This window comes from Anser brachyrhynchus (assembly GCF_964034855.1).
Source record: "Anser brachyrhynchus genome assembly, chromosome: 3".
Lineage (NCBI taxonomy): Eukaryota > Metazoa > Chordata > Aves > Anseriformes > Anatidae > Anser > Anser brachyrhynchus.
The window spans coordinates 5495222-5520231 of NC_137696.1; the positions used below are offsets into that span (position 1 = coordinate 5495222).

The following is a 25010-nucleotide window of genomic DNA, read 5'->3' on the forward strand; positions in this document are numbered from 1 at the left end:
CAATGTACTTGACGTCACAGCAAATAAAGGTGACTCTGCTGGTTGCGTGGTGTCACAGCGCCGTGGCAGTTCCCCACCTGCACTTACACACTGGAGCTTTCCTGCAGTTTTCTCCAGTGCTGTGTGTCGGGGTGAAAAAGCTTGGTGCTGATTAGCACTGGAGAAAGCTATGTATCGATGGCTCTGCTAGTGGATGGTGCTGCTCTTCCTATTTTCTGGTTCAGCAGGATAGGTGGGCTTAATAATGAGAAAACCTTGCCACGGAGATCACATAAAGCAGTGGGCAGCTGAAGCACGGGGCGAAGAGGAAAGGCGTCAGCGGGAAGCAGATGGGCAGCACAGTGTGTGGTTTGCCTGGCATTTGTTGTCTTGCAATAGGAAGCTCAGAAAGGAGCTACAGTGGGACCAAAAGAAGAGGAAAAACACTGAAACCCATAAATATTCAGAAGAGCAGAAGAAACAAATGTACTGACCTAAGTGACCATTGGTGACTCAGAAGCTTAAAGGCAGTGTTCAAGTCACAACTGGGCGTTAACAGCGTGAAGGTGCGTGGACAAAATGGGGCTGTGAAGGAGGAAATGGGAAGCTACTGGCTTTTGGAGCAAAACAATGGAAATAGTTTCGCTGAGACTCTACCTTCTGCTCTGACCACAGAGACCCTTGGCAAACCAGACTTGTAAGTTTATATTTTGCCTTCTGCCAAAAACAAGTCAAGGACTGCTGCCTTCCTCCGAGCAGGGTTTTTCGTTAGGCTAATTCAGTCAATAATTCCGTCTGAATCATTGCCATGTGATTCATCCATATGAATTGCAGACTGATTGCAATTTTTGTCTGTTTCTCCCAGCTGAAAGCAAGCTGACCTGCAAGTTTTTTCTTTATTGCATCCATAGGAAAATTTTATCTGTGCTGCCCCATCATTATTTTTCTCTTGTTGAAGACTTTTTTAAACAGAAGGGATTAGCTGGAGTGGAAGGCTGTACTGACATCTTTCAAAAAACAAAACAAAACAAAAACAAAAACAAAAACAAAAACTCTTCCCTGGAGAAGCTTGAATTAGCCCCCCCCCCCCTTTATTTCTGCAATTTAATTGATCATTTTACAGATGAGATCCCATCAAAGTACACTGATTGATAAAGCCTCAATGTCTTAGACTTCAGAAAGCTGATTCCCTAGGTAGAAAAGGTACAGCACCTGTCCTGAAACCTGACAGGTTAATAATTTTATTAATATTTAGTCCTGATTTTAGGCATCTAGTGGTTTCTTTTACACTTGTATTTGTTTTTATTCTGTGTTCTCATAACATAATTTGTGTACGTTTCCTACCCATCCCCTTTAGTGCCTCTTTGGATCTGTATTGCTTTGTTCTATATTTATTCCTTTAAGCGTATGGTGACATCTAGTAAAATCCTTTCTATGTTACCGTGAAAAGCTGTTCTCCTGGGGTCAGTTCCGTGAACTTTTGTTATTTTGCAGCAAACATCAGGGGTCAAAAGTGTGGAGGGGGGTAACTTAGCTGTTGGTAAGCGGAGGTGACGGGGAGCATAGGGACAGAGTTGGAGGTGTAGGTGGGTTTGAGATGAAGTTTGGAGAGCGTATGGAAGGTTGTTTTGCAGAAATAGGTAGGCGAGGAGCAGTGCAGGGAAGATAGGTAGAAGCTGATGGAAGTGGCCCTTTGGGAACCAGCCCCAGTGCAACGTGGGCTCAGGGAGCAGAGGCACTGCAAAACTGAGAGCCCTGGAAAACGGGCAGTGTGGAAGAGCTGCAGGGATGCCTAGCTCAGCCCAGAAAGTGAAAATGGAGCAGGAAGATGCTACAAAGTTCTCCTTACACACTCTTCAGATTTTAAGTATGCCTTTAGCCAAGAGAAAAAAATAAAAATAAAAAGCCTAGTTCCTCCTCCCCCCATCTGTAACTTCCTTGCTCTGATTATTACCAAGTGTGGAAGCATTTGCCTCTGCACATGTGATGGATGTCAGCAGCACTGGAAAGCTGTCATTGGGGGAAAAAGGAGAAAAAAATCTCTTTGTTTCCTGGAGCAGAGTTCAGTGGAGCATTTCAGATGCTCGCTTTCAGATTATTGCTGTTCTGCTCTGCCTGTAACTTGCCTTTTCCTCTGAATTAGAAAGCTATCTATTATTAGGCTTAAAGGTGAGTTGTGGCTTTGCATGTTAGTGGCATTGATCCATCCCCATGGGAGTGTACTCCTTCAGTGCTAGAAAGCAGAAAAAAATGCACATGTTGGTAATTAAATCAGACTTTATTTACTAATATTGGCTCTGAGATTTCCAAGTCAGAAATTTCCATCATTCTCTTCCCTTTCTGATGAACATGAGCTCTGCTGGATTCAGAGCAGATAATGTGCAGCCCTGCCTTTGTGCTTCTTTGCAACACACCGGCTTCACAAGATCTTGATGAAGGAACAGGGTTTAAGTCGCTGAGGCTTTCGTTTCCATTGAGATGTGGGAGAGAGCAGCAACAAATGGGAGGGAAGCAGGGACTGGTGTGCTGAATGGCTGGGGCTGTTTTTACCACTGTTTATTTCCAGCTCACTTCTCCAACGAATCTCAATGTGAGTGAGGACTCAGCATCTGCTGAAGCACGGTGTGATAGCGCGGTGGAGCTGGCTCCAGAACAGATCCAATGCAAGGAGAAAGGCGTTGGGCAAGTTGGTTGGCAAACGGATGATTAATGTTCAGTTGCACATCGTTATCACTGAAAAACAACGCGGAAAGCTTCTGTTTAAAGGGTTGGGTGCAAAGCTGCAGTGTTACAGAAAGCAGTGTATCACTATCTTAATCTTTCTTCTTTTCATTTAGCCTTTATTCTTTAAAAAGAGTAGTCACTTTGGGTTTTGTGCAAATCTCTTCTAGCTTGTGTTACAAAGAAGGGGAAATAAGCTTTCTGAAACAAAGTCAACCACCTGCCCTCTCACCCCTGCCTTTGCATTGCTGTCACCATTTAGGGTTATTTTTCACATCCTGCTATCAGTGGAGGGAAATAGAGAAGAAGGTGGCTCTTTCTAGGGTCAGGGCCCTCTCCTGTTGAAGCCACCAGTGATTGAATTGCGACCCAGGTGATGAGCCAGGAAGCAAAAGGCTGCAACGAGACAGTTCTGCACTGGGGCACAGATAATGGGATGCGAAGATGACTTTCAGGGAGGTACAAAACGCACAGCAGCAGGTACCCAGCTCTGCTCTCATCGGGTAACATCCATCATAAATACACTTTTTTTTTTTCATTTCTCCATAAAATACTTTGCTGCATATTTGGCATTTGAAAAAAAAAAAAAAGAATCAATATACTGAATCAACTGATTTTTAAATGGCACCAAGGGTAGTGTAGGTCTGCTTGGCAGCTCCACTGCAGATACAGCTTTTGCAGCCTGAGCTGAGCCCCCACAAGCAAGAGAGGAGAAGCTCACATGGACTTTGCACTGATTTATTCATATCACATCTCATACGTGGGCGAGCTGAGCCTTCAGCTTTTGGCGTCCTGAGCATTGGTTACTTTCAAGGACATGCCACAAGTAAGGAACACGGGGAGATGAGATTATCTTATTTCCATTTAAACCATCCAGCCTATACATAATAAGGAGAAATAGTGGTTATAATAACAGATTCATTACCTGTACTCTGAAGGTAATGAACCTTCAGAGTACTACGGGGGAGCTACTGGAAGAGGTATTGTACAGCCCACTGTGTTTTACATAATCATTTTAAAAGCCGTCCACGGCTTCTTCCTGCATTTATCCTGAAGAAGCTGGGAATAATTTAGAAAAAGGTGCTGTCAGTAGCATTGAACTCAAGGCTGAGTGCTGCCGGTGATTACACAAGTCAGGGTGGGCGCACTGAGAGCGAGTGAAGGCTGTGTCAGGCCCCCTTGTACTGTGATGTTGTACGTGGATGGAAGCTGACAAGCTCAGAGCAACAGACACGTAGCAGAGCCAGCGGCTGGGCTGTGCTGTGTCTGTGGTGCGTGGTGGTGCCACCAGGAAAGGTCCTTGGCCACCCAGGGGCACAGAGAGGGGCTGCCTTCCCCAGTGCAGGCTCCAGTTTGTTGTCGGGCTTTGTTGTTTTTAATAATGTTTTAGGAGTGTGGCAGAGACATGCCTCGACCTCTTCCATAGGGAGAGGTCTGCTTTGTGATACCAGGCAAACATGCAGCTGCTGGGAATAAGCCTGCCATGGAGAAGGAGCAAAGCTCTGAAGGTCCCTCTCAGCTCTCCTTAGGGCTCTCAGTGCCAGTACCGACAGCGGCTGCTGCTGTGCAGTACTCTGCCCCTCTCCTGGTCTGCTGTAACAAGCGGAGAAACAACTTCCTCCCAGTTAAACCTAACTGGGAGCAGGTGCTTGGGTCTTGTGAGCTTTTTGTGTTTGTGTGTGTAAATGCATGTATGTAAGCAGCCTTCAGTCTTCTTATTTTCTGTAATATTCTGACACACAGAAATACGTATCTTAAGTTTTGGCCACAGACATTGCTCAGAGGCTGTCAGCCAGCAAAGCGCGTGGATGTGTTCCTGCAGCTGGCAGTGCGCTCACCGGTTTGGCAGGAGCTGTTGTGTCCTTTCTGAGTGTTGTGCTCAGGTTTAAAGTAACACGAGAATATCCACGCTGATTTTTAAGAGGGCTGATAATGATGGTTTTGGAGCTTAACGTCTATGAAGGCTTTCCGCGTGCCATAACTTTATGTGCAAAAGTGATGTGCAGAGCCTGATCTTCACAAAACCCATTTGCAGTCCTTCCCCTCGCAGATAATCCCACATCCTTCTGTAGCCTTGGCTTTATGGGAGCAGACCGAAGGTTTTCGGTTCCTTCAGGAAATGGAAATTGTATTGATCATTTGTAACTTCCGAGTGTATTCACTGATGTACTGTTAATTTACTAGTTGTGGAGCTTGAAGCTTTTTCTAAGCAGTGAAAAAGGCCTTGGGAGTTGATTCTTCTTCAGCTTTTCTCTCAGGAAGCCAGCTGAATAGAGTATAAGGTATGCTGTAATATTTTGCAGTAGTTTATATAGTACCTTAGGAGTTTGTTGTAGCAGAAGAAATGGCTGCTCTTGCACCAGTTTTGTCGTTCAGTTTGCCAGCACTTGGCAGATGGTGTAATTGTCGCATTACTGCATATTTTTAGGGATTCTAGGGGTCCTCGGTCACAGAGATGGAAAATGAACTTGGCAATCAGGTACAGCAAACAGGTGGAAAGCATCTCATGAAAGGACAGCCTCTTCTTTCCACAGTTAGGTAATAATCCGAACAAGATCGTGTGGCCACCCGCTAGTGGCCTGCGCCAGCAGCGGCCTAGCTCAAGGCAGGGCCTCCTGCTGTGGTGAAGATCCATGAAATGTCATCGCGGGTTGCAGCCTGTGTTGGTTGCACAGGGAAAATCCTGGTTTTTCCCTGATACAAAATAAAGCTTTCAGTTCCTCACAAATTCAGCTTTGGTTTGTGAACAATGTAACTATTGATAATTGAACTGCCTCCGTGTACACTGACCGAGGGGTCTGAATTGTTTTCCTCGTACACATCCCACGTCATACTCATCTTTAAGGAGCAGCTCTCTGAAGTCCATTCCCTATTTTGACCCTGTTGATTAAGACATGGGTTCACAGGGCACAGTATTTGCAACCCAGAGGAACTGAAGATGTACTTGATGTTAATGGACACGGGAGACTCTTGGCTTATTTTCTTTCACAGTCTGTGTAATCCTGTTCCCTAAAGCACGGCAGGTTTGGGGTGGAAAAAATTGTTACCAGTTCTTTGGAGGCATCTACTTAGCACTTTTCAGTGGATGTGATAATTTAATCATTTGGATTTCTGGGAGGATAGTTATGACAAATTGCTGCAGGAAGGAGTTTTAAAACGTGGTAAAAAGAATAAAATAGGTTTTCAGTAGTATGCGTCGGGTGCAGCGACTTAACAGGTGTGTAGTGTAAAGATTTTATTGTTACTCATTTACAACAGCTTGAATAATTTGAGTATCATGACCATCTTGAAATCATCTTTCTAAAACCTTTATATTGCCCCATGAAGCACACAGTAAGTCATCTTCTCTGATGCCCAAGTAGAGCACAGACAATTTTCAGATAAGATAAAATAAAAAATAATCAGGCAATTTATTGAATCATATGCTCAAAAACTTGAGGAAAAAACTAGGCTGACATTTTTTGATTTTTCTTTTTTTTTTTTTAATTAGTGTTTGAGTTTGATGTTTCTCTTCATTTAAGAACAAAAGGAAAACAGTGAAAATGAAATAAAAGTCTTGGTAAGACAAAATATTTCACTTGACCCTGAACAGTAAGTCTGTTCCAGTAAAAATATTATTGCCGTTTGGATCTGAACTCCTTCTGCACACTTATTTCTTATCTCAGCCAGAAAACTTTGCAGTCCCTTTTGTCACTGCACGTTAACCCCGGCCCCCACCTCCCAGGTAACTGCACGTGTTTCCTTAATGCGGCTTTTTGCAGCCACTTTCCCTGCTTGTCCTGTGATTTCCCAGTTGTATCAGCAGCTTTGTAGGAGTTGTTCCGTAATGAAGTTGGGAATGAATGAGCTAACGAGCCTCCCTGCCCCTGGAAACAGCGGTGAGCACAACCACAGTCAGCATGCAGGGATTTCCTTTTTTTTTTTTTCCACCCCCTTAATTGGGGGTGTATTTTTGCTGCTTAGACTTTAAGAAGAATCTAATCCCAGATGTAAATACACTAAATTTGTGTTTTCCAGCGATATAAAAAGAAGGCTCAGGGCCTGGCAGCCACCACCACAGTTTCCCTGGGTAGGAGGTGGCAGTGGTGACCAGGATGTAGCAGCCTCCCCAGTTGTTCAAAAGCTACATGCAGTCAGAAATCATTTCTATTTTACTCTTTTAAAAGCTGGAAAACAATAAAAAACTCACACTAGCGTTCATGTTTCTGGATTTGCATTGCTTACCCAGAGATAAGTATTTAATTTTTTTTTTCAGTTGTATCTAAGTTTTATATTATGGTTTTTGTTTGCTTTTATGGGGCTGGTCTCGGAACTTCCACATCGGTTTCACAGATACAGCATAAAGGGTTTCCGTTCCTCCCTGAACCCTTTTATCTTCCAGTTGAATTGAGAATGGGTGAAACCCATCATTTCCTAATTGATGTTCAGAGATAAGAGAACACAAAGTCTACACGGCAAGGTCCCTCAGCTCTGAAACACTCAGTGTTGAGGAATTGTTCAAATGCAGTTGTTGATTGTGGTGGGTGATCCACCGCTGTATAAACATTCGATGTTAGAATAAACTTTCTGAAAGAGATGATAAACAGTAAGCTCTAGCAAACCCTTGAAGAGATCAATTCTCATTTTTAATTCAGAAACTGAGTATTGCACGACAGCAATCCAGTAGATAACAGGATAAGAGTTGACTTTCTACTAGTTTTTCCACACTATGCAGTGAGAAAAAAGAAAATAATGTAAGAAATAAAAAGTTAAAGCAGAATCTGTGCATTTGCAGTTTATTGTGGATCATGGAAATATTTTTCCTTCATGTTAGAGTGATATAGAACAAAACTTATTACGAAGGTAGGAAACACAGTAATAACAAGAAGCATGATTTTATTCTTCCAGACACTTGCTCTGGGTATGATAATTGGCAGACACGTTTATTTGCATTGTAAAGACATTTTGACAGATCAAGTAATCAGAGTTTGTTCCACTTATTGGCAAACACTTGCAGGTCAGATGGGTTTCATCCTAAAGTACATTCTTATTATCAGACTCTCCGTTAATAATGCATGAGGTAGCATTCATTTCTGTTTATCATTTGTTGCAAAGCAATCTGTATTACAAATGAAAACGTGAATGGGAAGAACTGCTGCCACAGGTGTACGTCCCCCTCGAGTCCCACTCATGCTTGTCGCTGGCTGTCTGCTGGAAAACGACCTGTGCTGCTGCAGGCCCCCAGCAGCCCATTTGTTGCATCTGTGATGCTGGCTTTATGACCAGCATCGAGTGTAGGGGAAGAAACTCAGTTTCAGAAGGTTAAAATTAAAGTTTTACATGGAAAAAAAAAAAAGATTATTTGAATGCCTAAGTGTGCCAGTCAGTGTGTTGCAAGTTGGTGGCAATCCATTTATTTTGCTGAGGCTTTGCTGGTTGGCCCACTGAGGATGTAGCCCAAAAGGCAGAGGTGGTGTAACCTGGGGCGTGATTGATCAGAACAAGTTTCTGAGCATTTTCCAGCCACTTTCTGAGTCCTTTCCCTGCAGTTCTTACTGTACAGTCCGCCCTGCCCATAGAAACGCTGATGTTCAGAATTAAGTCATATTGTTTCACCACTCTGGTTTTGGTATTTTCTGCAGGGTTTCCTGCTCTCCCTGCTTTCCTGATAGATCATTGCATTGGTTCTTGGCAGCGTTTCCTTTTCCTGAATGTTTTTTTCCTCATTCAAAACATTAAAAGAGAGTAGCTGTTTCTGGATCGTTAGCTACATTCTTCATAATTAGATTATATTTTAAAATTATTAAATGTAATAATATAGTCATAATAACAAAACCTCAGGAAAATATTTCATCTGCTTTTAAGTTTCAGAAGTAGCTTGAGATTTGGGGTGTCTCACTTAATGGGTGCCTTATTTAATACCCTCTCCCTGTGGGTGTCCAACATTTCCAGCAAAATGAATACCATTAATTATCTCAGGCTGAGCACCCAAAGAACTAATTGCTTCTGGAAATCTGGAATCTTTTCATTTGTTAGGGCTAGAAATGGTTTGAGTTACCTCCAGGGGTTGGTGGCGTTTGTTTTTGTTTATTTTTTTCCCCTTTTTAATGTGCCCTGAGCTGCTGCAGACCAATTCACTGCAGGAAACTCCGTCTGCACGTTGCTGTGTGCGCATGTGTGTAAGGTAATAGGGAGTGACTGACTACAATACGTGCATTTAAGCTGCTCAGCTGAAAATTACTGAGCATTAGAATCCACTGGGAGTCACACGACTTCTAAATTAGGAAAGCACATGTCAGTCAGTGTGTGGAAATGAGCCCACGTACAAGAGCAGCTTTCAATAAGAAGAATGAGTATTGTTCCCTAGAGGACATAAATCCTGGTTTGGCCACTCCGTAGCAGCTTTTACTATTTTTCTAGAAGCATGCATTGCCTTTTGTTATTATTTTTTCCTGTATTTTGTTCCATTGTGCGTTTCTATTAGATATGTCTCATGGGCCAGCTATCAAGAGACACCCTGCTGGGCTGTGGTGTGACGAATTTTCAACCACAAACAAGGTATTGTGGGGTTTAAAAGAAACATGGACAATGACAAGTGCTGGACAGCTTGTAATTGTTTAAATGTATACTTATTATTTTGTGCAGTGACACAATAACTCTGAAAAATTGGCCAATTTGACCTCAGGTTGAAATGAGCGCAATGCTGTAGAGTGAAGGAGCGTTTTTAGAAAGGATGGCACTTTACTGCTTATTCGGTGTGGTCTAGACGTCAGTCAGGATTTATTTTGCTATGATTAAAACATGTATTTTCAGTGTTTAAATGGCTTAGGAGTCTGTCCCATCTCAAAAAAATATCACATACCTTGAAAATCCAGGGGATTTACACAAGTGAGTTGAATCCCATTGACCGTTAAGCTTTTTTGTGCCTAAATTCATGTGGTTGTGCTTTGAAAATGGTATTTCCTTGCTTTTTTGAACCAAAATAGGTAAAAGTAAGGCTGGAAAAATTTTATGGTCACAAGTGGTTCAATTTTCATCAGCGACACTATCTACATGCAGAAGAGCTTAGTCTGCAGTGTGGGCAGAGGACTCTCGAGGTGGGGCAGCGCTGGCTGGCTTGGTCTGCTCGCGGTTTGTAGGGTCTCTCTGTTGCCTCTGGAGAGGCACAGTTAAAATGGTCATCGCGATTTGTTGGTAAGGTGCACCAGAACATTTTCTAAAGGTTTCTTTTACTGTTTCTAAATTGAAACACTAAAGTCATAATGAAGAAGAGCAAAGGATTAAGCTGGGATCATGGGGACACTGGGTCTCCAATTAAACGGATGAACCAACCTGGTTCTCTCCTGCATTGGGTGTTATTCCTTTCATGCGCTGAAACTGCTGTGTATGTAAAGAGGTAACGAGATCTCCCTCTAGATAAGACCAGTGGCCAAACAAAAGATAGCCTGTACATCCAGAACTATCCTGTCGTTGTTAGGGAAGCATTTAGGATTATCTCATCAGGGAAGCCAGTTGGGATTTCTCCTCTGTCCCAGTGATGCATCAAGCCTGGTCAAACCCGTGAAGTTTTTAAGAGCCTTTCCAGTAGCTGTGTTGGCTTCTCATTCAGCCCTCTCTGCTTTTCCAGGTATTGCTTTTTATTTCATCTCCTGACAAATACGATAGTATTCTTTGTGTTTTCAGTTTAAAAATAGCACAGTGGAGATGACTTATTTTTAAAAAGTATACGTCTGAGGCACACGTTTTTTGCAGAGGTAATTCATGCTGTGATTGCAGCCAGCAAAGAGCCCCGCCAAGCAGCTTAGAACCACCCTTAAAGCAAACAAAGAAGAAATACAAAACTATTGTTGCTGCTATTCCTTATTTTTTTTAAATAAACATTTTCCTTGTTTTTGTAGCTATATATATGCATAGATATGTCTGCTGCTGTATGCAAAACCTCGCAGCGAGGCAGAATACTGTGTGTGGACCCGAATCAGTGTTTTCTGTAGGTTTCCCCTGTCTGTATGATGACCCATAGACTTTTTCAGTCCTTGAAAGGAAAGAATGACAGAAAAGAGTGACGAAATCATTAAGGAGCTCAGCAAGGGCTGCTGGACAGTGAGTTTAAGTTTGAGGTTTAACAGGAGCCAACCCAACTCCAGTCGCACCGAACAGCTGTTGTAAACCCCCTAGCTTGAAAGCACAGCAAGTGCTTTGAATTCCCAGCCATATTCTTGAGTTCTGAATTTTCTGGGGTTTGTGCCTTTATTCCTGGCCTGGCTCAGTCTCCCCCACGTGTCTCAGCAGCAGTTGCGCCCGTGTCAGCCGCAGGAAAACAAGCTCTGCCATCAGTCGGCAGGCAGACAGGAGCGAGCTCCTTGGGATGAACACCAGCCCGCTCACATTTATCTCGAGTGCTGGCTTGACACGTTAATTTAGTTTGTGCTTCGCAGTTCATACTCTGTTCATTTATGATCATGTATTGGAAAAGGTTACAATTAATCAGAAAGTGGGTGTGGAGGCTGGCAAAGCTAATGATGTATTATTACATTTTGTTTGCTTTGTAGGAGAACAACTGGGGGATGTGCATAAAACTATTATTAGTAACTAAAAATTATTAAAGAACAACAAGTAGCACCCATCTCCCATTTTACAATCTGTATTTCTTTCTAAAAGTTCTTGAAAATGAAGCAATTGTTAACACTTTTGACTGTAACCAGTGGTTTTGGCCACATGACTGCCTTGGGGGAAAATGTGCTTTTTTTTTTTGCAGGGCTGGGGGCATACTGGGCTTGCAGCAGATAAGCATTCAGTGCATGTGAAGCCAATTTCCAAACCCTAATAGCCTGCCTGGCCCCTAGTAGCAAGGCTGCACAGCAGGGGAACCGGCAGGAACCCCTGCATAAGAACTGCAGACTGCTGGACTGACTGCAGCATGCGCTTCCTCACTGAGAATGAACTAATTGCTGGCTGCTGAAAAGCAAAACGTGTTGCTGGGCTGAGGCAGACGATGAAAAACAAGCTCCTCCTGAGGGAGTATTTGCAACCCAGTCACATGCTGAACCAGTGAAAGGTGTGGGTAAGAAATGCTTCTTCCCCAGGGCAGCTTCCCAGGGTTATGAGCAGGTGCTGCTGCTGAGCACAGAAGATGCCCTTGGTTTGGTGGGACACAGCACCTGGCTGCTGGAAGGCTGTCATGAGCAAAAGAAACTTGAGTAGCTATGGTACACAATTGTTGAAAGCTCCCTTTTTAAGTAAAAATACCCAGCTCGCTTTATTATTTATATTAATTGTAAGGTTATTGTAAGCTTTTAATTATGACAAAATTACACACCTTCAGTCTGCAGGATCACCTGGGATGGCAAGTGCAGTTGGTGCTGCTTTGCAGGTGTACTTGGGACGCCTTGGCACTTTCCAAGGTACAGGACAAAACAAACTTTTCCTACCTCCATAGTTTTCAATCTAAAAGAAGAGCTACTTACTGAGGGGGGAAGAAAAAGCATCTCCCACTTTTTCACTGGCCTTCGGTCACTATGTAAGTCAGAACTGAGCAGACTTCTGTTTGCTCATTTGGTGGTTTGATCGGATTGCGCATATTTAGGATAAAAGATACAGAACACTGTTAACCTTTGAACTTAAGGTGTCCTTTTTTCATTTTATTCCAACTGCCTCAGGTTTTACTTGCTGTAAGTGGAAAACTCTGCTCTCTGGGGCTATTTACATAGATCTGGACTTTCAGCTTTTCAGTTCATCAGCTTGTCTGAGTATCCCCTGATCTCAAGTACGGGAAGAGGCAACCTGCCAAAACCTTAGGATGGAGCCCAGGTGTATGGGAGTGAATAAACATCGACCTGTCATCTCTGAATGGGAATCATCAGGAGAAACTCGGGGACACAAGCTGGGCAAGGCTTTAACTTTTCTTAGGGAGGCTATTGCTGTGAATCCCTAGGGGTGTCCTGAGCTCGGACACCCTCCTGCAAGTACCTGAATGGGCTCCCATGGCACCCAGAATAATACTGCTAACCTCGTGCTCCAGGGCAGGGCTGCAGTACGCTACTTACCAGGAAGATACCTTCACCTGTGACCGGGAGGCAGCACAGTGGTTGGACAGTAGCTGATGGAGGGGATTTATCTACTGGTCTGTACCTCGCACGGGCAGGTATCTCAGCCAGAGGGAATTTTTGTGTGTGTCAGGACCCAATCCGCCACTGGAGGTCATACATGACATTTGGGCCAGTGCAGGAGTTCATGGCACTGTGGTGCTCAGTGCAGTATTTCTGTGCATGGAAAGGAGTAAGATAAAGGGGAGCCCCTTGGAACTTTGTTCCAGGTCTGGCTTAGATCTAACAGGCAGGCTGTGCTGATTGCGTCTAATTCGATTTGTTAGGCACTGCAGTAAACAGCATTAAGGGAACAGTGCCGTGATTGCTCCTGTAGCACATTGTCAGGATTGCTGCGTTCCTGCGGCAGCAGGATGGAGCTTTGTTACCACCATTCGGCACGCACCAGCAGAGCAGGCAGTACTCCCTTCCTGAGAGGAGATACACATAACAAAAGTGGTGATCTTATTGGATTTTTTTTTTAAACTGTCACCTTACAAATGGGTTTGGGTGGCTGTGTCTGAACAGTACCCCTCACACACTTACTGCTGTTCCCTGCTCCTTCCCCTCTCCCCATCAGCACAGCTGGGGCCAGCACCACTGCAGGTAACTCACCCATTGTTGGAAGGGGAAGCAGTGCCATTGTCTAATTGTCCCTGCCAGCATCCAGCTCCAGCAGACACGTCCGTGTTTTTTCCAGCGTGCCTTTGGTAAAGAAACCAAGTCCCTCATCTGTATCTTGTGCCATGGGGGACCAGGGGCTGGAGGAGCCCCTCAGCACAGCAGCCATAAACTGACCACAGACTACTTTTCCTAAGGAGAACAGGCTTGGTTTTGTTCTTAAACTATCAGACTTTTTAAATTATTTGCTCACGGTAGCCTCCTTCAAAACTCCTATTTACAAACACAAAACGCATGTGCTACTCACAACTACATAAAGATTGAAGTCTTTCTGTAGAAGTACCCCACTGAAGCCACTTAATGAGTCTTGTTTTTCCTTTCCCCCACCGGGGCTAGCTCAAGACCCCTGCCATCAGCAGTAGCTGTTGAGACAGCCCCTGCCTTGAGCTGAGCATCGCCCCGCGCCACGCTGTAAGCAGCCGGACTGTTTGTTAGCAAAGCACGCACAGGCATCCTGGTGGTGCTCCTCCTCACAAAAATAGCAACAACTTAGGAGTGTGACAGCTCTCATTTCCTCTTGCTCGGTAGGGGTGAGCGTGGGAGGAGCTGGACAGAGGGATGGCATTTGCCGAGAGACCTGGCATGGTCAGGAGTACCTTGGAGGCTGTCAGGAGGGATTAATCTAAGGATGAGTGCTCTGGCATGGGGAGGGATGGGTGAGGATGCCCTGCAGGCAGCCCCCTTCCTCCCACTGCTTCCACTAAATGCAGGCTACTGCCCCATTGCCAGGGGGATATTTTCTTAACTAATTCCATTAGGAAATTAGGGTTTCCTAACAACTGCGAGACAGTTGCTGTTCTCCATGACAGAGAACAGGTAAGTGCCTGAATGAACTTTTTCTTTAATAGGATGCCTTCTCTGCTCTCAGTAGAAATTTCATAGCATTTCTGTTGCACACCTGCCATCCAGCATCCTGGGGAATTGGAGAAGTCAATCATTTCTCTTAGAGCACCTAGATACGTCTTATTCCCAAAACAATTTGATAAGTCTTGGAGAGCATTTTCATTTATTCACTTGTCCAGGCTGTTTTCTACTTCTCCCCATGATTAAATGCTTTGTTTTTTGTATCAGATCAATAAAGCTATGACTGAAAGATTAAGTCTTCTCTTTTTGAGATCTGAAGACCAGGCACCTTGTTTGGGACATGCTGGAGACCAAACCAGGGCTCTTATGAGCCAGGAGCAGGAGTTTTCACTGGCTCAGCTGCCCCAAACCTGCATCCTCAGGCAGTCAAGGAAAACAAGTAACATCATTCACATGCAGCAGCATTTCAGTGTGATGGCCTGAAAAAGGAGGGAATAATTGAAGTCATCATTTTGAGAAAGCAGAGTGAATGGGGGGTCAGTTTGGGTACACAGCCCAGGCAGCTGCAGCCTGACCTGCAGCTGCCACATAGCCTCCTGTTCACAAGTGCCATCTGAGGTTAGTGCAAATCCACCAAAACATTTCCTCTCCACAATACAGATACATACATGTGGGGTATATAAGGTTGTGTCCATGCCTGCAGTTACACAAAGGGCTGTATTCTTGGGGAGAAATCAGAGGAAATGAAGTTTCTGTGGATTACTGCATGTATTAATTCCAGTTATTCAGAGCGACCGTGGTAAGGAGAGGTTGGCTTTGCTTTGCAATGAGACAGGGAGACCTTGCAGGCTAATGAAGCAAAGAGGCAGCACTCAGCATCTATTACTGATGCCATTAAGAGTCAGTTGGGGCTCTCTGCTCCCTTGGTAGCACCACATTTCTGTTTGCAGAGCCAGGGGAGAGGCTAAATCGCCTGGGGGACTCCTGCCCCCCTCCCGTGGGGTCAGAGCTGCTGTCAGCCAGGGTTCCTGGCCGCCTGTCATGGGCACAGCCCCCCGGGAGATGCTCTCCAGCCACAGAGACACACAGCATTTGTGCTTTTGCCCGCGTGGCTGAATCTGTCTCTTCTTGTACGAGGTGCTGGTATCCCTGTCTCTCCTGCTGTAGCTTCATGGTCGATTTAAGCTGATGTAAGCATGAGGTGCAGTCAGAAGGGAGAGCGAGTCCCGTTGCCCAGGCTTCAAATGCTGCCCCTATGTGAAAGCATGGCCTTGGCACCAGACATAAGACTTAAATACTCTCCTGAGAAAGCAGAGGTGCAGCTGGGCCAAGTTTCACATTTACATCCAGCTGTAATAGTACTTAAAACATGGAAGAGAGCAGTGTAACAAAAAGCAATTTAAAAACAAGAATAATGTCTTGAAATAAAGAAGTAATGAATTACTTCTTTAAAAAGGCAATGTGCACCATTGCCAGCTGATGGCCTTTTACTCACAGGTGTCTGGAGGACTTGAAGCATCCAGCAGTTGCATTAGGGAGCAAGTCCAGCATAGAAGCCATGCAAGTACTGGCACTGATTCGATGAAGAAGCGCATTTCTAGAGCTGTTGGTTTAAAATGTGACTCCAATAGGCCTTATAGATTCAAATCCCAGAGCATGAATGAAATCAATCCAGATCCATTGATCTGACACCAGCTGCAGCTTGTGGAGCCCTGGAGATGATCAGTGAGTACAAGCTACTGCCTGAGCTGCTGGTACTTCTGTTTAAGCCTCAAAAGTAAACAACATTGAGCAGAGACCAATCATTAAGACTTTGGGCTATGCTGGAAACATTTCTGCAAGTACCACAAGGTATCAGGCATGCCATCAACAAGAAAAATAAAAGGTTCGTGATGTTCCAAGCGATTATAACAGGTTTCAGGAGACAAAGGAGAGGAAGATACTGAAGTTAACAGATGTGGAGAAAGAGACTGTCAAACAGGGTAGAAGATTCAGAGGGAGTTCCAGAAAGGGGAACAAGAGCCAGAGGGAGGTGTGGAAGATGAGACCTTCAGGGAAAGGCCAAGGAAGGCAAGCAAGTCTGCTCCATCTAAAGAAAGTACACCCAAGGGAGACATCACCTGCACATGCACAGAGGGGATGTGTAGAGCACCGGGCAGTCAATTTTTAAACAATGGGCCTGATCTTTTAGTGAAATAGTAAGAGGGAATGAGGACAGAATACATACTTGATTTATCATCCCATCTTTTTTAGTAGCAGTAATGCAACTGTGTTTTCTTCTCTGAACTTCTCTCAGACAGCTGCTCCGCCTGAATCATAAAACTGGGGCAGCAGCTTCACAGCTGAGTCTCTCCTGTGATGGGAGAGGTTTTAGAAAGCTGGTGGCCTCCTCACCAGGCAGCTCTTCTATTTGAGGCAGGTGCTTCTGTTCCTGCTGCTTGAGGGCTTACTGAGCCCTGCTTGAAATGGCCACGAGATCAAGGTGGAGGGCTATTTTTAAGACAAGAAAGAGCAAGCAAAGAATTTTTCCAGGACAGTATTTCACTGAAAAGCAACATGACCGCGTTTCATTTCCCTGGGGCCAGGGATTTCTCTGTCCCTTAGGCAGCAGTTTTCTGTAGTCCCTTGTAAAAGCCAGTTCTGAACCTGCCTCAATATTACCATTGAGCTCTGCTTTGTTTAAGGTAGGACCGACCAAATCCAAGGACTAATCCAAATGTTGACTGTTTCGGCTGTTTCCTATTCTGACACAGTGAGCAAATACCTTCTTCCCTTTTGACTTGCAGTTAATTCCTTTTTCTGTTTCTCCCCAAAACCTTTCTTGCCCCAGCAATCTACCCGTGTTCCCCTGCAGCCTCTCCTACCGCCTTCCCCAGCTGCCTCAGGAGGAAGAGGAACCCACACATCAAAGAGCAAAAAAAATGAAACCACACCAGAAAGCAGTGGAAAAATATCCGAAATAGTCACAAAATCAGAATCAAGCTTGGAACAAGCTGACACCTCCTTGTAAAGTTTTCCGAACAAATAGTTTCAAGCAAAAGAATTCAAGCTGAGTGCTGAGTACCTTTGATCAGCAACAGTGATGCTAAATAAATAGTTGTACTCCTCCTTTCTCCAAAGAAAGGAGGTCCCAGTCCCTGAAACACACACCGAAGTTCATCCAAACTCCTCCTTTTAGGAGTGACATGAGGCTGTGACAGAGGTTGCAAAAAATAACTGAAATCCCAGTGCAAAAAAAATAAGTTTTGGGGGATTTCCATCATTAGAGATCTGTGTGGTTAAACCCTCCCAGGAAGCTAACAGCACCTTGAGAATAACAGAGGACTTCAGATTAACAAGTCTCTGCTCATGTCAGGGAATAACAAGTAATGGAGTTAACCAAAGTCTCTCTTTCTGCTGAGTAAATGCTGTAACACTTAGCTTTACCGGGCAGCCAGCTCTGTCCAGCGACGTACAAACAGGGCAGGTCACATTTCTTCTGACAGCCTCCAGCTCCTCGCACAGGCATTGCGCTGGTGGCAGAGGGACCCTCTCTCCTCCCTGCACCACATGCACAGGGATCAAAGGAGCTGGCCCTGCTCCTGCACCGCTAAATAAGTAGGGCCCTCGCTGTAATTGGTGCCACCTGAGGGTGCTGGCCACAAGGCAGCGAGCTGCACCCAGCCACGCACCAACCCAGGTACTTGGGGGGTGCGGGTCTCTCGCAGTGACTTGTCTCCCTCTGAAGGACAGCTCACACGATGTAAATGCATCACAGCAGCCGATACCACTGGTGAGCGGGACCCTTTACAAATGCAGATGAAGGCATTTATGCAGGGTTAGAATTAGCTCTGTGCTCTCCATCTATTTGCAGCGCTGCAATGGCGTAGGAATAAATTGCTGCTCACACTGAGTGCTGGCCTCCGAGCAGAGCCGTACAGCGCTGCAGCCGTAAAGCTCCGGGCTGCCAGCTCTCCTGGGATGCACCCTGCAGCTCGAACAGAGCAGCAGGGAGAGGAGCAGAAAGTAAGACCTGGGGCTTTCTCTGCTGGGGATCGGGGCAGCTCCTTATTTCACAAGGTAATGCAGACACGTGCAGGTTAGAGACCGAGGTAATTTCCTGCGATCTCAGATCCTGTGAGCAGAGGGCAGGTAAGTGCTTTCCAGGCACAGACCTCAAAGGTGGTGAGTGTGGAGTAAAATTAAAACCTATGCAGGTATTTAGCTAATAACGTCTGAAATTCTCCATGCAGGAGAGAGAATGGCTACAGGCTGCAACAAAACATATTTTTTTTCCCTTTTTCCTGTTTCCTTGTTACTTCTCCAGATTTTTCCACCATGTTTGGAAAGAAGAAGAAAAGGCTGGAGATTTCCGGGCCCTCTAACTTCGAGCATCGGGTTCACACGGGCTTTGACCACCGGGAGCAGAAGTTCACAGGACTACCTCAGCAGTGGCACAGCTTGCTGGCGGACACGGCCAACAGGCCCAAGCCTATGGTGGACCCCTCATGCATCACTCCCATCCAGCTCGCGCCTATGAAGGTATTGTGCAAAGTCTTTGTTTCTCGTCTCCTTTGTATTTCCTAGCCTGTCTTTAATTGCATGTAGCCTCAGCGAAGCCATACTGCTTTGAAGTTGAAGTTGGGCTTGGTCTCACCCCAAAGTGCCTCCTTGTGCTCTCAGAAGGTACCCGCTGCCGGGTGGGGGCTACTGTTGGGAGCCTGTTATCCCAATTTCTGGATGCAACTATGTCTTAGTGAAAGATTATCTGATTACTCTGCTCTAACCACTCAAGTATTCTTACTCTGCCCACATTGCTAGAAATAGAAGGGAAGTGAGAAGGAGGTGACGTGTCGGGCTTGGCCACCGCGCACCAACAGACAGAAAATATTTATCTGCATCGCCCCGAGCAGCTGTCCCGGCAGGGCCGGGGAGTGTGCAAGTACAGAGAGAGCTGCAAATCCAAATATTTAATTACTAGAGCTGCAAGGAAAAATTATATTTATAAAACTTATACAACTGTCCCATGAGAGTGTATATCATGGGTCTTACTTGGGCCATTCCTTCGTGCTCCTGGGCTGCAGAAGAAAAAGCCCCAAGTCCCAGTGGAGGCCCCAGACGTTGCTCCTCTGCAGCTTAAAGCTCCTTGATAATTAATTTAAGAAAGGTGCTTTAGGCAAAGGCAATTTGGAGCAAGGGAGAGAAGGAAAAGTACATGTAAGTTAAAAAATGAAATTGCTTGTTCAGCCCAGCAAGGAGCTCAGGGAGGGATCTCATCGCCACCCACTGCTGCCTGTGGGTTTATGCAGGTGGTGGAGCAAAGCTTTTTCTGGGTGGTAAAATGAGGGGAAACAGCCCCGGGTTGTGGCTCATGAGATTCGGCCCAGACAGGTGAGGAGAAACCTTGGTTCAGAGGGTAGGGCAGCACTGGGCAGACACCAGTGCAGCTCTGGGATCCCCATCCTTAGAGGTTCAAGATACAGATGGGCAAACGTACCCTCATTTAGCAGTGTTTCTGGGATTGCACATCCTACCTCCCAGTAGATGACACCTGTGTGCTGGCAGAACATATACCCTTCACTGTCACACAGCTGAAAGATAAATTTAGGATTTCATCTTTGTGTGGATTTTTCTGCGGCAAGCGAAAATCGGATAATCCTGAGAGCACGGACTCTGTATTTATATTTCATAAGTGCTCTTTGCTAAATTTGCATTTACTGCCTGCTCCTGAAGGACACTCATCACTTGCTAATCAGGATTGCTGGGCGCTGCTACGGGACAAGGGGGATAAAAGCAAAGTCTTGGATTTTTTGCTGTGATAAAATATCTTGCTGTATAATAGAGGCCCTGAATAATGTGGGAAAAAAAGCAGGCAAACCTTTGCCAGCTAGGGCAGAGGAGCAAGCTTGTTTCACAGTCCTTTTAAACACCAAAATATCTCTGAGTATTTTGACACGAATGCATAAAGATGTTTTAAAATGAACAAATCCATTTCTTATCTTACAGTAGTACCATCTCTTTTCTGTAGTTCTGGAGCCATAAATCCATAAGTTTAAAATGTTTTAAAATGTATTAGCTCCTCAACAGCTTACAGGCAATGTGGATCCGGGTCTAGGCCTGCAAACAGACATCTGCATAGCTTTATTTGTGAGCAGAGCCCTGGTGATGCAATACACACTGCGGGCTGGGAAGGTTCAAGCCCCGAATGAGTATCTGCAGCACTTCAAAGCGGAGAAAATCACTGGCAGTCGTTTCCAAGAAATTGTCTGGTTTGCTTTTCTGTCTGTTTTTCGGAGGACTACATATGTCCAAATAAAGGGGGCCTTACGTGTGTGTATGTATCAAGAGTCCTTGGGCCAGGTGGACCTTGGGCGACCAGGGTCCATCCTGCATCCACATGTCCCCCAACACCTTCCCGTGGCACATTTCCAGGGGCCGGGCTGTCTGTAACCCAGTCCCTGTCTCAGCACTCGCTGTGGGGCTGGGCACAAACATGCCCATCTGCAGAGGGACCCACAGGAGGGGCTGTAGCAGAGGGAAGATGGGATTTTTCATTTAATGCAAGAATATTGAAAGAAATCATGTTACTGTATATTAAGAATTACGCCTTACTTTGACGTAACTTACGGAGAGAAACTTTGAAAATATTTCATGTTGCTAAAGTAGTTCAGCATGAACATTTAATGAAGACTTTTTTTGTGTGTGTGCAACATGCACTAGCACCTTTAGTTCTGTAAAAAAGTGATTTAGGCACCAAGGATTTCATGACTTTGGTGAGAACTGAAGATCTGCAATGCCTTTGCAATTTGGGAAGGTGGGAGCCAAAGGCTCCAAGGTCATAATATTGTTTACTGGTTTTCTTCTGTCCATACAGCAGTTGATATAGTTTAATAAGCACCTTGTAGATGCACTGAGGTGTAGCAGCAGATTGATACTTGGGCACGTCCTGAGTCCTGGGGTTACGTCGGGCTGAGGCACTCGGCCAGAGTCGGTCGAGCAGTGGTTGCAGGTGACGTGGCACCTCGGTAGCTTTGCTCTTCTGCATTTATTTACTTCTTCTCTTTTCAATTACTTCTGTATTGACTACACACACAGAGCGAGGCAGAGGCATTGCTGCTAACAGGTATGCCTTCACAGCTGCGTGGCAGTGCACATCACAGGGGTAGAGTTGAAGAGAATGTTTGCTGGGTTTTGACACAGAGCTGGGTTTGTTTGCTTTGGGTTTCACGCAAAGCCAAAGCAGAGGAAGGGAAAGACTTTTCTTGGCTTCTGTGGGTTTTGCTGACCTCCCCATTTGCGCTGTTTGCTTGTTTCTCAATCTGCCAAGCAGATAGGACCTGATGGCCTGTAGTGTATCCCTTCGGGTAAAAATAAATGATAAATATTCTCAGTGCCCCACCTATACTGAAAGCAGCAGCGCTGAAGAAGCAGCAGCACCCCAGGCTCCCAAATCTCCTGGGAGACCCCCTCCACCCAGGGGCTTGTTCCACAGATCTGCGTGGGCTGGAATAAAGGCTCGTGGTCCTGTCGCACATGGCTGGCACTGGCTTATCATGGTAATGTCAGAGCTTGAATCCAGACCTGAGCTGGCTGTACAAATTCATTCATTCCCAGTACAAGCAGAAACAATAATAGGATTCCCCTCCTCAGCGCGGGTGACCCAGATACGAGCAAAGCGCTGTGTGTTTGAGATGCTAGCAAGGATCAGTAAAACGCGGCACAAGATTTCATGCAAAACAGAAAGCGACAATGATCGTGATAGATTTGGGGCGTGGAGAGAGGGGGTTTTGATAAAAGGCTGGTTCTTCACTGAAAACATCTCTGTGTGAAAAATGTGAGCTCTTTGTGTCTTCCTGTACTTAAAATAGACCTCGTGAAGTACCAGGAGCCTTATGTGGGGGCTTCTTGTCAAAAGAGCCTAGCATTGGTTTCATGGACATGCTCCATTACGATGCTTGAACGTCCACAGCCATCAGCGGGAGCAGGACAGCACTGAGGACTTGTTAAAATTAAAATCCCTCCTCATTTTTCCCAGTGCAGCAAACAGCTGAACTGTGACTTACTGGAGGAGAAGATGCCACTTGTTCCTGAGTTGCATGGTAACTGTGTCATTCACCTGCGGCAGCTCATTTACCTGCTGCTGGGCTTCACAGGTCAGAGAATTTCGGATGGAGCAGGCTGCAGGGTCACTGACTTTCCTCTCCTTCATCCTCATGTTTCAGTGGTGTAATCCGCATGGTTTGTGTTGTCTGTAGTTTTAGTTTTCCTCACTGCTGCCTGTCAAAATTGACCTGGATACTGGTGAATTAACTGTAATCTTTAAAACCGTTTTAAGTTTCTACTACTACGTGTCAGCCTCTGTTTTACACAGAGAAAAAATAAGCAGAAAATGAGATATTTTCTGTGGCTCTTTTAATAGCCACAATTTTTCTCTCTCCTTCATAGCCACTTGTTATTTATTCCCCCCATGATACCCCTGTGGATGGGACAGTTTGAAGCTCTTGCTTGAAGGCGGTTGGCTCCCATCCACCAGGAAACCTCAGACCCACAGCACTGCTCTTGCCAGCACAGGACCCAAAGGGCTGCTGACATCTCGTGGGCCTTCCTTGTAACCACATCGTGCTAATTTGTGCTTAAGAACTCCGGGTTCCAGTTGCACACTTCTCAGTCACATATTGGGCCTGGCGTGGGCTCCTCTGGGAGGAGATAAGGTGAAGGGGACATCTCCAAAACAGGGAAAGAGCTAACACCTCGCAGCACAGGAAATTTGGGGTGGAAAGAAAATGTTTTGCCAGCAGGCACTGTGGGACAGAGAGACTCAGCCCTTGCAGAGGGCAAACTTTGATGGACGATGCCTTGAGCCACCTGACCAGGCTTCGATGCTGTCTGTGCTCTGAGCTGAAGGTGGGACTGGATGGCCTGTGGAGGTCCCTGCCAGCCTTTCTAGCCAGTTCCCTTGCAGCTTTCCTTGCTCATCTTCATCTACAAGTAATTACAGTCAGATTTGCAATTGTCCTGTAATGCAGTCCCACTTTCAATCTATTTTGATGACTGAACAGGAATGCTTTTGATGCTACACGCTGCCAGAAGAAATTATTGCAGCATATTTAAGTAGATGCTCTTTCTTTCAAAAGGATAATGCTCCTCTCTTGAGGGCTGTTCGATTTCCCACATTTCTAAGTGACAATGCTACTTCTGTACCTCCCTGTACACATGTAATACAAATATGCCACCTAGTGTCCAAGAACGTGTCTTACTGTGATGTTGACTTGGTGTGAGAAGAGCCAAGTCACTGATTTTGTGTAATCTCGGAGGAAGTCTGTCTCTGTACAAATAAAAATCAGCCACAGTATGAATAAATGGGAGAATTTCACAGCTATTTTTTTATAACATACATCACTAGGTTAATATGTTTTCATACGTACTACACTGTACAGCAGAAACTTTTGTTTTTATTTCTGATTGATTTCAGAAAATTGTAGGTTTTTGCATAAATCCTTTAGAAGAATATTGCTGCTTCATGCAAAGTTTAGTTCAAGAGAAAGAATGCCTGAATAAAAGAAGAGGAATTTTTTTTTTCAGATGAGTCGTTCATTTTATGGAAAATGCAGTTTCAATGTAAAGAGTTTCAGCTGGAAGAAGACATCTTACAGATGAGAAACTGTCTTTCATTTATTTCTGTGAAAATATTTGAATACTTTGGTTTCAAAGATTGAAGCAGACCTTAAGTCTTCTCCATCCCCATGCCCACATGCATTCAGTGGCGTTAAGATGTCTTCATGTCTGTCAAAAGTACACTAGCCAATGCACAGACTTTTTTTTACTACAGAGTCACACTGGCAACCCACAGCCATACTAGAATTAGGGAAGCTCGTCTTTTCCACGACACTTTCAACTGATGTATTCTCAGTTATTCTTCATAGTTTTGAGTTTCTAGCTTTCTGAACAGTGAAGTTCCCGATCAGATTTGCAGCAGCAGCTTGTTTTTTTTCATACCACTGCATTTTTCCAGAACCTCCTTCGGACGAGAAGAAACCATCAGCCTCGTTATCATTTCAGTTTGACTCAAACATAAAATGTTCCTCAGTTTTTAATGAACCAGAAAACAAACTGTTCATATTTTTCTGACCGAGATACTTGTCCCTCATAACAAACGCCTAGTTTCAGCCATGTGTGTTTGAAGGGTCTGTTTGCAGCTGAGTTGTAGACACCAGCATCAGGGTTCGTAAGCAGGACCTGGCCATCCTAGAGAAACACTGAGGTTGCTAGTATGAAAAACTCTGCCACCATTCAGAGTAAATATTTTAAGTGGCAAAAAATAGTTTTTTCACATTCCATCTTCTTATTTGTGTCTTTGAAATATGCTCAGGTGACTCCTAGATTTTGCTGGCAGAAATGTGGTTTTCGGATGTGGTCCCTGTAGCTAATGCAGGCAGCGCAAGGGTAGGGGGCGATGCTTTGGTCCTCATTAGACCATGCAGACATATTAACACTGCACAGAGATTGTAAGTGGATGATTTTGCCTCTCTGCCTTGGAGGGGTGATGGTCAGTTACCTGCTGATCACATCCCTTGTTTGAAAGGTCCCCAGCAGCCCCAAAGGAGCTTGAATTGGTCTGCTCGCATGAGAAAGGATTTACTGGTCCCATAGCAGTGATAGACAACAATATGGATTACAGCATTCTGCGCATAAAAGTGTGTTGGTTTTTTTCCCAATAAAATTCATAAAATAATGTTTTTAGATGCTGTTTACATCAGCATTGTGATTTTAAGTAATACTAGTGTT

The 25010-nt window shown here is 44.9% G+C and overlaps 1 protein-coding gene and 1 long non-coding RNA gene across 14 annotated transcripts in view; one reads left to right on the plus strand and one right to left on the minus strand.

Annotated features, from left to right (window-relative positions):
- The window catches only part of PAK5 (p21 (RAC1) activated kinase 5), a 124024-nt gene that overhangs the window by 57862 nt on the left and 41152 nt on the right, over positions 1-25010 (plus strand). For 6 of the 10 annotated variants that reach the window (XM_080585540.1, XM_080585542.1, XM_080585546.1 and 3 more), the window contains one exon: positions 18553-18767. In XM_080585540.1, coding sequence (XP_080441666.1) covers positions 18564-18767 — 204 coding nt within the window. In that variant the 5' untranslated portion in view covers positions 18553-18563. Of the gene's footprint in view, positions 1-17883; positions 18019-18099; positions 18306-18353; positions 18378-18552; positions 18768-25010 lie in introns of those variants that run through there. The other 4 variants (XM_080585547.1, XM_080585548.1, XM_080585549.1 and 1 more) reach the window with 4 other exon arrangements.
- On the minus strand, positions 13064-17810 carry LOC308192231. Of its 4 annotated transcripts, none has more exons than XR_013948658.1 (4): positions 17673-17810; positions 16474-16736; positions 15742-15958; positions 13064-15607 (listed from the first exon to the last, which is right to left on the minus strand). It is a non-coding gene; the product is annotated as an uncharacterized lncRNA (long non-coding RNA). The 4 variants fall into 4 exon arrangements; XR_013948659.1 differs by having other exon boundaries at positions 15742-16016; XR_013948660.1 differs by having other exon boundaries at positions 13064-14725; positions 15742-16736.